Raw genomic sequence first — 14,160 nt, 5'->3', positions numbered from 1 at the left:
TCATTAAGGTAGTAACAGTTTGTTTTTTCTTGTTTGACAGTCCAAAGCAGCATATGTGCTCTTCTACCAGAGACAAGACACTATCAGTGGAACTGGGTTTTTCCCTCTTGACCGGGAAACTAAACAAGGTGCTTCAGCTGCCACAGGCATCCCATTAGAGAGTGATGAAGACAGCAATGAGAATGAGAATGATATAGAAAATGAAAATTGTATGCACACTAACTAATAGAAGACCTAGAAGCCATAAAAAGAAAGACTTTCTCACTGGAGATATCTATTGAAAGAATGAAATTGCCCACCAAATTAAAAATAAAATCTGAGATGGGGAATTTCAGATAACAGAATGTAAATCCTTTATTGCATTTTAATATGTGCAGTACTTGAAGTGAAACACAATGAAAACTTAAACAGAAATTGTCTCTAATACATTTACAGTCTTGTATTCACAAGCTATCTATAGGATATCACAAATAAACCCCTTTTAAGTTTTCTGCTGCTGTTTTGATGAATTATGTTTTCTTCATTTGGGATGTGAGTTAACTAAAATGTTAAATTTGTGGACTTTGGTCATTTATTTTCTCAGTATTACAAGAATACTACGGTGGAGAGCCTAGTTTTTGGATGATTTTATTCATGTATATTAGGCTGTCACATGTACTACTATTATTTAGCTAGTACATGTGGCATAAATATGAGTAGTATTCCTGAAACACCAAATTTTCAAGTTTCTCCCTAGAAATTAATGTTGACCAATTTTAAACTCAATCATGATAGAAGAAAATATCTTGAAAAGGTGTTTTAACCTTTTGTGGTATAGTTAAACATCCAGAATATTATGTTGATCTTATTGCTGCTGTGGAACAGGTTCTGGATTTCATGCTGAATTAACAAACGTTTTTCAATTAAATGTAAGTATCCCTTGTTGCTTGTTGGATCTACTTTGTTGACATTATAATTCCTGTTACCTTGCTTATAAGCCATGCATAACTTTAATCTGGTGTCACTCCAAAATTTAAAATTGTGCTGTAAGTCATCCCCCCACTGTGGGAAGTTTGGCAGCTTTCAAACTACTTTGTAATAGGGACAGATTTAATAGTATTCTGTATCCATAGTAATGACTTTGCGTCAGGCTTAGATAAAAGATTTTTTTCCATATAACTTGCCTTTAAATTGTGAATGAACAATTGGTTTTAAAGGTAGGTCTGTTAATTTTCTTTGTGTGTTCCTGATGGAATTCACCATAGCCTTACAGCTTATCTCAAAAGGTAACTTATTATAAGAGAATTGGCATTTGCATGTTCAAGAGTCAGAACCTGTACAGTATATAAAGCATACAAACCTTGAATTGGATTTTAGTTAACCATGTTCAAGGATCCAGGATGCCAAAAATAAGTGAGACAGTTTGAAACATTTTTAATTTGCTGCTTTCCCTTTGATCTAGTTGGACGAATGTATTGTTGATTTGTATACAATACTGCCTTTGATAGGAGCTCTTAAGTGTGGGGGCACACTTCACATATCTACTACCTGAAGAATTGCTTTGTGTCCCACTGTTATGAAAAGCAAAAAGTATGATGTTCTTCACTTGAACTAATCAAATACAATAGGTTATAAATTGTGTATTGTAAATAAAAGTTCACTCTGTGAGTGCACATTTTGGTAAATTATTTATTTATGTTAGCATTAAAAAGTTTAAAAAATTGCATTTGACCAGGATATAAATGAGGTATGTTGGACATGGCTTTGCATTATACCTTGATATTAAAGCTGGTGTTTCATCCTGGTATTTTAAAGCTGCTTTCTGAGTTTTTTTTTAATGTAAACTAACCTCCTGCATGACAGAGGTTAAAATTTTGTCTGCACTTGAGTTCACTTGGGTTTACATTTGAAATGCGCATGTTTATTTAATACAGATTTCAATAAAGCTATTCAAGGCCTTATTTAGTCTTTCAATTTCTTACTAAAATAAATCTTGCCAAAAGGTTTTGCTTAATGGGTAGATGACCAAATGCTACCAGAACCTACATAATCTTTGGTTACAACATGGTCATTAATGGCTAATCACAATAAGATGGGTGGTATTTCCAGGCAACAATTGGAACATGTGAAATGACTTGTTTTTTTTCTGCCGTATATCTAGCTCCAAGAGGCCTAAAAGGCAGTAAGATAAATTCTTAAAGTTAATGTCACATGATGTAAGAGAGCTAAATCACTACATCTATTATAAAGATATTCACTAAAAATGTAGTGTTTCAACTGTAATAAAGAATAATTAGCACTCAAAAATAAGGTACCATCTTAAGTTTGACATAAGTTGAGACATAGGAAATGTGGCTCTAATTCTGAACGCATGAGAAAAGTTAGTTTCTAAGTTGTAATGTTTGGAAAAATATGTTTATTATTTAAATGAAATAGTTAAAGCAACCTATTTTTCAGATACTGAGCTTCAAGCTTATGAGAAGAACCTAAATCTGTAGCCCACACTTACTGCCTGCATTACTGGTGGTAAATTTAAGTTTCTCAGTTGGTTGTAAATTTCAACCTCTCTGATAGAAAATATTGCTTACTTTTTGCAGTGTTTCTAAAAATATTGCTTATTTTCGGCAACATTCCTATATGTTGCCTCTGATAACTGAAAAAGCCCCATATCGTGATTCTAGTAGTGTGAGAAGTGGGCTTGCATTCAGGAGACCTAGATTCCCAACTCTGTCACTTTTCTCCCACCCAGTCCTTGTTTGGCACAACTGGAGTTTTTTGGAGTCTTTTTTTCCCTTTGCCTTGAAAAACATTTCTGTGAATATCACCAGTATAGTGGCTATTGAAAAATATGCAACTGTAGCTTCAAAATGTTTTCTTAGGGTGGGACATAGAAATTATTTGATCTCATCTGTTTTGGGCCATGACTAGTTGGACTGCAATACATGTTTCCATATTGGTAGCATATGTGTATCCCCTTCTGCTATGCTGAGCAGTCATTAGCCACAGCTCAGCATCAGTCCAACTTTTTGAAGTATTACCATTTATGTATAGTAGTTTTGTTTATTCATTTTAAGAGCTAACTTTGGAAACGCTCATTTTGCTGGCAAACAGGCTGTGGCCAAGTAGAAGGGGTTTCCTGGCAACATAAGCTGTGTTTTGTATGCAGAGGGGCTTGTCTGCAGCAAGGGAGATTTAGGAGATATTAGGAGAAGATATTAGGAAAAACTTTCTAACTATAAGGGTAGTTAAGCTCTGGAATAGGTTACCCAGGGAGGTTGATGACTTCTCAAGGTCCCTTCCAGCCCTACAGCAACTTACATATGTTTTTCCAGGAGCACTTTTCCATGTTGTCAAGTTGCCATGTCAGTAGTTTAAAAGAATAATTAGAAACAAAATTTTAGTACTTTTGCTTTCAAGGTGGTAATGTATAGGCCTGAAGCTCTACGTTATGCTAAAGGTTTGTTTATTAAGACACTCATAAAACTTTGTGACATTAGGCTAGGAAAGATCATAAAAAATGTTAAGAAGCAGATTTTACATTACTTAGAGCGAAAATATATCTAAAGGTGGTAATCTATTTTTGCAACTACTTAAATATATATGCTTGTAGTCAGGGAGTATTATATTTGCACCACCTTTCAGACGGAGAACAAAAGGTTTAAAAAAAAACCTAAAGAGTTCAAGTGGCAACTTGAGTGTTAGAAACAGAACCTGCTTCCTCTCTCACAATTTACAAAAAGCAAAAGATAAGATTAATAAGAGTACAGCATACTTTTTAAAAAAAAAGAAAAAAGTAGGAACTTAGGAAGGCAAAGAAAGGCGCAAAGAGTTACCAAAAAATAGCTTTGGTGTAACAAAGAGGGAAGCTTCCATGAATCATGCTAAATACAGACAGGCAACCTCTTCCAAAATCAGCTAAAATAACTTGTCCTAGATCTTGTATGTTCAAATGCTTTGCTATTTACCTTGCTAATTTTAATGCCTTTAGAAACTCCTTCCTTTCTGATATTTCTTTAATAGCTAACCACTGGCTTATTCTTCCTTATTTTCTTTCTTCTCTTTAATTATGCTATTGTAAAGCAGGTTTAAAACACAAAGTTTTATCCTAAAATTTATAATTGATCTAAATTATAGGATTTAAATCTAACAATGTACTGGTGTCTACATTGAATTGTTTAGTTTGGAGAGCACCCTGGTGACTGAATGCTGCAGCCACGTCTGCTGATGAGCCACCTCCGGCGCGACACACGCTGGCCTTGTGTCTCCAGAGGCACTGCCCAGAGCCCCTGAGGAGATTGCATGGTGCGGGGTGCCGATCCCTGCTGGTAATGCTAGCGCAAAAACACCAAGGCGGCGCATCTCACTGCCATTGGTAACAGCTATTCAGGAGCAACCGCTGGGTGCTGCAGGGAGGGGCTGCTGCTTTGTCCTCCCAGTCTCCGCCCATTCATTGGAGGCTGTCATGGCCACAAAAAGCTCCGCTGGTGGCTGCGTTTGGGAAATGCTGTTCTAAAATAACTCAATTGCTATTTCAAATACTCAAAAACTGGTATTTTGGCTAACTTGGGATCAATCACCCCCCATCTTAATGACAATGATGTAAAATTAATTGTATTTCAATGGCCAGTCTCCTAAATATTTATTTTATTTTGTATTTGCCCATGTTTAATCCTTCCAGCTAAGTATTTGTTAGGTTGGCAGCTGGCCACTCAATAGGATATTAATGTTATAATGCATATACTGGAATATTTTGTATATTGTGATGAATCCAGGATTTGAAGAGCCCCTCACACAGCCTGTTGCTCTGTTAAGGAAAATTTGTATGTATGTAAGTGTGATGTGATTGGAATCACAATTCCAGTCTGTGGATATGCTTGACTAGAAGAAGAGTCCAACAAGATTAGTGAGTTAGTCCCTACTGAGTCTTGCCTGGCTCACCAAATAGCATAATCCAGTTGTGAAGATAACCAGTAACATGAAGGGGATATGACTGTGTGGTACCTAACCACAAAAACTACCAATATGGCTTTCTAACATATCCAGTTACTAACAACTTCCGTTTTACACCTCTGGGAAAAATTATCATTGAACACAGTTATTACTACTGTCTCAATTTGGAAAAAAGAAACCACAATTGATAGTATTTCAAAAGAAACACATCTTGACCAAATGTACCCCAATTCAAGGTCCACATAAATCCTTTAATTCTAAATTTTAAGATAAGATAAGATAAAAAGAATATCATGTTATTTAATTAGTAAGAGTATGGCCTAGTCCAAGGAACAATTGAAAGTCTAATTCAAAATGGTAATCCTGAAGTATTGATAATTCCCATGCGTTTAAAAGATACAATTTTCCTGTGTTAATATTATTATACTGTATTAATTCTGTTATGCAACTTACAAATAATAGTGCAAAAGCAAAAAAAACCAAAAAACCCCAACAACCTGCCTTAAGGTATTAAATGGAGCTACTAAATGAACATTTCAAATCACACCAAAGATTAATGAGGTAACGGTGTCATTATAATAAACTGTTACGGTGACAAGCAAAGGAGGGTGTTAACACATAGGCCTAAAGCTCTATGTGATACCAAAGAATTGTTAATCAAGACTCCTATGAAGCTTTGTGAAGCTAGGCTAAGAAAGCTGCTAATAAATGTTAGCAAAAACATTTGACATTAGATATATTTTCCCCTCTATAAGCAAAGTAGGGCTGTTGATTAATTGCAGTTAAGTCACATGATTAACTCAAAAAATTAATCACAATTTAAAAAAGTAATTGCAGTTTTAATCGCACTGTTAAACGATAGAATACCAATAGAAATTTATTAAATATTTTGGATATTTTCCTACATTTTCATATGTATTGTATTCTGTGTTGTAACTGAAATCAAAGTCTATATCATTTTTTGTTACAAATATTTGCACGGGAAGAATGATAAAAAATAGTATTTTTCAATTAATCTCAAACGAGTACTGTAGTGCAATCTTTGTTGTGAAAGTGCAACTTACAAATGTAGATTTTTTTTGTTACATAATTGCATTCAAAAACAGAACAATGTAAAACTTCAGAACCTACAAGTCCACTCAGTCCTGCTTCTTGTTCAGCCAATCACTCAGACAAATACGTTTGTTTACATTTACAGGAGATAATGCTGCCCTCTTCTTATTTACAATGTCACCAGAAAGTGAGAACAGGTATTTGCATGGTACTTTTGTAGCCAGGGCGTTGCAAGGTATTTACATGCCAGATATGCTAAACATTCGTATTGTGAAGCAGAGATTCTTTCCCCTAAGAATGAGGCAGGCACAGATAGTACTGAAGGGGGTTTATTTATGGTACCGGGAAGATTGACAAGCAGCTTCAAAGGTGTGGGGTTACAGTGACCAATATTTACCTTTCTCTTATCACTTCACTTGCATTTATCTTGTTCTTACAGAGACAAACATTGTTTCAGAGACAGAAGGCACTTAATATGACAGTGACAGGAACAAAACATATGCATCAGAACTATTTTGATTACATGAATTATCCATGACTACCTTAAGGCGAAGGGGTGGGGTGGGGGTGAGTGTTTACAGATATCCGGAGGGGTGTGAAGGAAGGGTTTGTTCTGTTCTGAGAGCCGAGTTACTGGGCGGACATTTGACCATATAAGTTTATCAAGTGTTTACAGTTGTCAGTGTCCTTGGGCTTCTGGTGTTTCTGCTTGTTAGTTACCTGGGTTTCTGTTTCAGCTGCTAACTGAATTTCAACTCTTGAATAACAGTATGCCCTTTCATGCTTTGGCCACCATTCCAGAGAACATGCTTCTGTGCTAATGACGCTCATTAAAAAAAGAACGCATTAATGAAGTTTGTGACTAAACTCCCGGGGGTGAGTTGTATGTCCCCTGCTCTGCACCTGTCCTCTGGAATGGTGGCCAAAGCATGAAGGGACATACGAATCTTTAGCGCATCAGGCACATAAATATCTTGCGATGCTGGCTACAACAGTGCCATGAGAACACCTCTTCTCACTTTCAGGTGACGTAAACAAGAAGCGGGCAGCATTATCTCCTGCAAATGTAAACAAACTTGTTTGAGCGATTGTCTGAACAAGAAGTAGTACTGAGTGGACTTGCAGGCTCTGATATATTACATTGTTTTATTTTTGAATGCGTTTTTTTGTATATAAGTTTACATTTGTAAGTTCAACTTTCATGATAGAGATTGCACTACAGTACTTGTATCAGATTAACTGAAAAACACTATTTTGTTTTTTACAGTGCAAATACTTGTAATCAAAAATAAAGTGAACACTGTATACTTCGTATTCTGTGTTGTAATTAAAATCAACATATTTGAAATTGTAGAAAACATCCAAAAAATTTAAATAAACGGTATTCTATTATTAACAGTGAGATTAATCATGCAATTAATTGTGATTAATTTTTTTAATTGCTTGTCAGCCTTAACTGTCAGCAAACCAAAAAAATTAATTATTTGCCCAGCTCTACATACAAACATATCAGAATGTGGTTGATATATTTCTCCTAGGTGCAAAAGTACCTCTTGGTCTCCAGTGACATTTTCAAACCATTTTGCATAGATCTATTAAACGTATTAACTTTCATTTTCAGACATGACTAATCATTTTGAGTGCTTCAATTTTTGGGTGCCCAACTTGAGACACATTAAGGGACCTGATTTTTGAAAAGTGCTGAATCCCATTGACCCACAATGACCAGCTGGTTTTACTGCTGACTTTCTCTGTGTGTTGTACCAATTTCCTTCAGTCATTTCCTTTCTCTATTTAGCTTGTAAGATAATACTTAGTGCTGCCATGAGTGCAGGGGACTGGGCTGGAGGACCCTTCCAGTCCTATGATTCTTCAGGACAAAGGTCATTCGTTCTGTGAATTTGTACAACACCCACACAGTGTTTTTAAGAGCACTTGCCATATGTATAAAAAGCATAAGAATTGCAGATACAGCCATAAGTTCAGCAATGCTGTGCTTCCTCAATATATTTGACAGGTTTAAACAACAAAAAAAACCCCACCTTTTCAGAGGGTAATTCTGTTCAGACGAACTGCCAGTTACAACAAACACTTCTGACACAACTGGTTGGCATGATGTGTATTAATCGTTAGCGCTAATTTGTACAGTGATTTGGGAGTTTTCCCTTCTTGCAGCTATCTACTATTAAGGGAAGCATATGGCTCTATGGCATTAGTAGGGGTTTTTTGGATGTCTTCCAGATTTTCTATGAAGTATGTTTTTTTTCTCTTTCTGTGTTGCCTTGTTATCTGAACAACAAGATTTACACTGAGTTGGGTCACTGATTGTAAACACAGCAGCAACTGAGCAAAGATATACATATGGTGAAGGGCTTCTGAGTGAAATGTAGAAAAATAAATATTTCACTAGGAAGTGTATTATTCTTTATATAGCAACAAAGGTGTGTGTGATACTTTACAGACAGAAAGATAAGACCCCATTACCCCAAGAAGCTCATAATCCAAGCTCCCTACCCTAAGGCGTTTATAATCTGGATCAGGGGTCGGCAACCTTTCAGAAGTGGTGTGCCAAGTCTTCATTTATTCACTGTAATTTAAGGTTTCACGTGCCAGTAATACATTTTAACATTTTTAGAAGGTCTCTTTCTATAAGTCTATAATATATAACTAAACAATTGTTGTATGTAAAGTAAATAAGGTTTTTTAAATGCTTAAGCTTCATTTAAAATTAAATTAAAATGCAGAGCCCCCCCAGACTGGTGGCCAGGACCTGGGCGATATGAGTGCCACCGAAAACCAGCTTGTGTGCTGCCTTCGGCACCCGTGCCATAGGTTGCCTACCCCTGATCTGGATAGTTGATGTTACAATTTGTTATAGGCCTGCCTGAGTGGCAATTAAGTGGTCAAATATTTATCTGGTTTTGAGGAGGGTTGTGCAGGAGGTGCATATAAGAGAGACTGATTCAGGCATAAGCAGGCAGCATGAAAGAACAGGGCCTGAAAAATCCACTCACCTGCTATAGATTGGAAACTGCTGGGTGAGTGCATCTCCCTCTGCAGAATCAAAGCTTTCATTTTAAAAAATAATTGTATTCAGTTAATACATCTGTAGATTTAAATAGCATTATATATGACCAAATACTATTCAGCAAATATATTGCTCAGCTAATACTCATTGAATATATTCAGTGAATACTTTTTCTGCTATTTGCTATTATTTCTGCTTACATAGAAAGTTGATTGGCAATATGTTGCAATTTAATACAGGGCAGAATTAAGAGTATACAATGTTTTATTCTTTTAAACTACAGATTAATTTTGGCAGAACGTTCCATCAAGAAAATTGAACTGAAAGGTTTCAAGGCTGGAATTTCAAAACTTATAATTTAGATCAAAAATGTCAAAAGTAAACATTCTGACATTTCTGGGTCAAAAAGTTTCAGAACACTTTATTTTGTCAAAAGTTTCAATATTTCAACATTTCATCCCAATTTAGGACAAAAAAACCAATTGTCACAGTATTGGAATTTTCTACAGGGCAATTTCCATCGCTGATCAGTTCTACTAGAGGCCTTGTTTAGGTTGGGTTCCCATGAACTAGTCATTGTTCAGATATATAATAAATGACAGTCACTGCCCTAAAGAGTGCAGTTACTTGCAGTGCAATATATGTATAAGATTCTGGACTCTCCAGATATACTTGGTAGCCATTTTCCTTTATATATTTGACAGTCAGAATGATGTATTCAGGAGGATAGTGCTGAGTGTAGAGAGAATGTAGCAGGATCCACTGCCCATTGAAACCAGAAATCTAGAGGGGGGGGAATGTTAACTGAGATCATTTCTCTGAGACTCCAAATGAGTATTTTGACTTTCTAAACCAGAACACTAACAGTGGCTACTGAGACAGTGATAAAGGCTAACTTGAGACACAAAAATCACTGTGGGTCCTCTAGCCAGTAACATGCAATCTAGTGTTTTACTGAACTTTTAATTTATTGGCAGGGATGCCCAATACTGGATTTTCAGTGTAAATAAGCATCAAGGAAAGTCTCTAGCACATAGTTAATGTATAGTAAATATAGTATATTAATATAACTTTTTTCAGTCATCCGAGATACTTCAGGTACAACTGGGATAGATTTGGTTCAATTACATTATAGGTATTACCATATTGATTAGGTATGGGAAGGAAGAATGGACTAGTGGATGGAGAACTGGACTGGGACTTGAGACCTTGGTTCAATTCCGAGTTCAGACACAGAATTCTTATGATCTGGGCAAGCCTCTTAATTACTCTGTCTTATCTTCTGTAAAATGGACATGAAGGATGTGGAGTTTTCTGTAATATTTTATTAATATTATATGTCAATCTGATTGTTTTTCTGTTTACTGGAGTATTACAAAGGGTTAATTCAAGCAGGAGGTAGGCATCTACACAGAAGACAGTAGACTTCAAAGCAGCAGGTTTTCTGCATTATCCTTTAAGTATTTGTAATTGGGCTATTTGACATTATCTCCCACCCCCTGGTATGCTGACCAAAGCAGTTTGGACTGACTCAAGTGGCAGAGGAGAAGACAAAGGACTTAGCAGTCTTTCACAGAGGGCTCGTCTCCACAAACATAGTTTGTAGCAAGCTGGGGTGTGAATCTACCTCTCACTAGACCCTACTGTGTCCATGTGGACCCTACTGATGCATATTAATGTTTGTTAATGCACTTTGATCAAGTCCTGTTTCAAAGAGGATTAGATCAAAGCACATTAATGAACTGTTAATGTGCGTCAGCAGGGTTCAAATGGAGGTAGGTCATAGAGAATTTAGAAGACAGCCAGAGGGTATGGCTACACTTGAGAGTTGCAGCGCTGGTGGAGGCTTTCCAGTGCTGCAATTAGTAACTGTCCACACCTGCATGGCACATCCAGTGCTGCAACTCCCTGGCTGCAGCGCTGGCTGTACACCTGGGTCTGCTTGGGGTATAACAATTGCAGCGCTGGTGCTGCAGCGCTGCTTGTAAAGTGTGGCCACACACCAGCGCTGTTATTGGCCTCCAGGGTATTAGGAGATATCCCAGAATGCTTTTAACTAAATTACTCTTTGTTTTGTTATGATGCCTCTCTTTGTTTTGTTGTGAACTCAGGGCTCCGGGAGCTGCTTATCTAAAAAACAAACACAGCTCCTGTTTGCTGTGATCAATCTGAAACTGACTGTGAACAATCAATTGAGATAACCCACTACCTTGCTGTGAATGAGGCAGGCAGGGGGATGAGTGTTTGCTTGAGGAGAGAAACAGCAGGGGCGGGGTGGAGAAAGGGAGTCCGTTGGAGCAGCTGCTTATCTGGTCTGCAGGCTGTTTGCAGTTAAGAGTAAGGGGTCAGGGAAATTTTCAGATTTTGCAAGGCAGGGAGCTGATACACAGTGTCAGCTCCAAAAATCCACTCTCTCTCTCTCTCTCTCCCCTGCTCCCTGTCACACTCCACCCCACCCCCCTCTTTTGAAAAGCACGTTGCTGCCACTTGAATGCTGGGATAGCTGCCCATAATGCATCATTCCCAACAGCGCTGTAAATGCTGCAAATGTGGCCACACACCAGCGCTTTCCCTACACAGCTGTACGAAGACAGCTGTAACTCCCAGCACTGCACACCTGCAAGTGTAGCCATATCCAGAAAAACCAATGACACAGAGCCATATGTTTCTTTTAGTAGTAGAAAGATACTGCAAGGGAAAATCTAATTGTTCATCAAAAAGAATGAGGAGTATTTCTGGCACCTTAGAGACTAACAAATTTATTTGAGCATAAGCTTTCGTGAGCTAAAACCCACTTCATCGGATGCATGCAGTGCAAAATACAGTAAGAAGATATATACACACACCGAGAACATGAAAAAATGGGTGTTGCCATACCAACTGTAATGAGTGTAATCAATTAAGGTGGGCTATTGTCAGCAGGAGAAAAAAAGCTTTTGTAGTGATAATCAGGATGGCCCATTTCCAACAGTTGACAAGAAGGTGTGAGTAACAGTAGGGGGGGGAAATTAGCATGGGGAGATATTTTACTTTGTATAATGACCCATCCACTCCCAGTCTTTATTCAAGCCTAATTTAATGGTGTCCAGTTTGCAAATTAATTCCAATTCTGCAGTTTCTCGTTGGAGTCTGTTCTTTGTTGGAGTGACTTTGAGGTCTCTAATTGAGTGACCAGGGAGGTTGAAGTGTTCTCCGACTGATTTTTGAATGTTATAATTCTTGATGTCTGATTTGTGTCCATTTTATTCTTTTGCATAGAGACTGTCTGGTTTGGCCAATTTAGATGGCAGAGGGGCATTGATGGTACGTGATGGCATATATCACATTGGTAGATGTGCAGGTGAATGAGCCTCTGATCGTGTGGCTGATGTGATTAGGTCCTATGATGGTGTCCCCTGAATAGATATGTGGACAGAGTTGGCAACGGGCTTTGTTGCAAGGATAGGTTCCTGGGTTGGTGTTTTTGTTATGTGGTGTGTGGTTGATGGTGAGTATTTGCTTCAGGTTGGGGGGCTGTCTGTAAGCGAGGACTGGTCTGTCTCCCAAGATCTGTGAGAGTGAGGGATCATCCTTCAGGATACATTGTAGATCCTTGATGATGCGATGGAGAGGTTTTAGTTGGGGGCTGAAGGTGCCGGCTAGTGGCGTTCTGTTACTTTCTTTGTTGGACCTGTCCTGTAGTAGGTGACTTCTAGGTACTCTACTGGCTCTGTCAATCTGTTTCTTCACTTCAGCAGGTGGGTATTGTAGTTGTAAGAATGCTTGCTAGAGATCTTGTAGGTGTTTATCTCTGTTTGAGGGATTGGAGCAAATGCGGTTGTATCTTAGAGCTTGGCTGTAGACAATGGATCGTGTGGTGTGGTCTGGATGAAAGCATGTAGGTAAGTATAGCAGTCAATAGGTTTCCGGTATAGGGTGGTGTTTATGTGACCATCGCTTATTAGCACTGTAGTGTCCAGGAAGTGGATCTCTTCTGTGGACTGGTCCAGGCTGAGGTTGATGGTGGGATGGAAATTGTTGAAATCATAGTGGAATTTTCTTTTCCATGGGTCCAGATGATGAAGATGTCATCAATGTAGTGCAAGTAGAGTAGGGGTGTTACAGGATGAGACCTGAGGAAGCATTGTTCTAAGTCAGCCATAAAAATGTTGACATACTATGGGGCCATGCGGGTACCCATAGCAGTGCCGTGACACTAACCTTAACCAATGAGAAGGTTAATGTACGCCTCTCTGTTCATTCCTAGTTTTTATTGCACATTTCCAGTTTTGTCTTTCTGTATCAGCATCCATTTACAGCTTGCTGCAAGGCAAAATCCTCTCCAGCTTGACTCTACCTTCTCCTATAGTGGAAAAACTCCACAAATTCCTACAGAAGACATAACCTGTAGAAACCATTTACTATATCTCATATTTGTATAGTAGTGTGACTCAAGTATGATATAAGAACAGGAGTACTTGTGGCACCTTAGAGACTAACAAATTTATTTGAGCATAAGCTTTCGTGGGCTACAGCCCACTTTGTAGCCCACGAAAGCTTATGCTCAAATAAATTTGTTAGTCTCTAAGGTGCCACAAGTACTCCTGTTCTTTTTGCGGATACAGACTAACACGGCTACCACTCTGAAACCTGTCAAGTATGATAAGTATTATATCCAATAATTTCTGTATGTATATTCATAATGCACACAGGAATGTTAGTAAAAGGCTTGAAAGGAGAAAGTAAACTTGGGATTCTCCATCCTTGGGGCCTAGTTCTGCTGCCACTGAAAACAATAGATTTGCCATTTTCTTCATTGGCAAGAGGACTGAGTCCTTAAATGCAGATTAGGACTAGGCATATACCCACTGGGATAGAATAGGAGGAATTGACACCTGGAATTAATATAATCAGCTACCTTAATATCTTTAATTTAATAAAAGGGACTGAGACACATCCTTTGGAGCATGCATGTGTAATGGTTTCCCGAGGGAACTTTCTGAATCATAAGATGTCTCGGATATTTTAGCTGGCACCTGGCCATGAAGCAACACTGATTCCTCCCTCTCACTGTTCACCACAAAATATCCTGTAATTTAATAATATGTATTCTCTGGGAACAAAATGCATATTATAAAGCAATTTAACATGTTTCTACTCCAAAATGTGAC

At 37.9% G+C, this 14,160-nt stretch overlaps 1 protein-coding gene across 6 annotated transcripts in view; it reads left to right on the top strand.

Moving 5' to 3' along the window:
* The window catches only part of USP15 (ubiquitin specific peptidase 15), a 137,193-nt gene extending 136,854 nt beyond the window's left edge, over window positions 1-339 (top strand). For 5 of the 6 annotated variants that reach the window (XM_039503432.1, XM_039503418.1, XM_039503426.1 and 2 more), the window contains one exon: window positions 41-339. In XM_039503432.1, the coding sequence (XP_039359366.1) occupies window positions 41-226 (186 nt within the window). In that variant the 3' untranslated portion in view covers window positions 227-339. The remainder of the gene's footprint in view (window positions 1-40) is intronic. The other variant, XR_005588951.1, reaches the window with a different exon arrangement.
* The last annotated feature ends 13,821 nt before the right edge of the window (window positions 340-14,160 follow it).

Source organism: Mauremys reevesii, linkage group 1, assembly GCF_016161935.1.
Source record: "Mauremys reevesii isolate NIE-2019 linkage group 1, ASM1616193v1, whole genome shotgun sequence".
In the NCBI taxonomy this organism is placed as follows: domain Eukaryota; kingdom Metazoa; phylum Chordata; order Testudines; family Geoemydidae; genus Mauremys; species Mauremys reevesii.
Note: the sequence above shows the minus strand (reverse complement) of the source record. Positions and strands in the feature narration are given on the sequence as shown.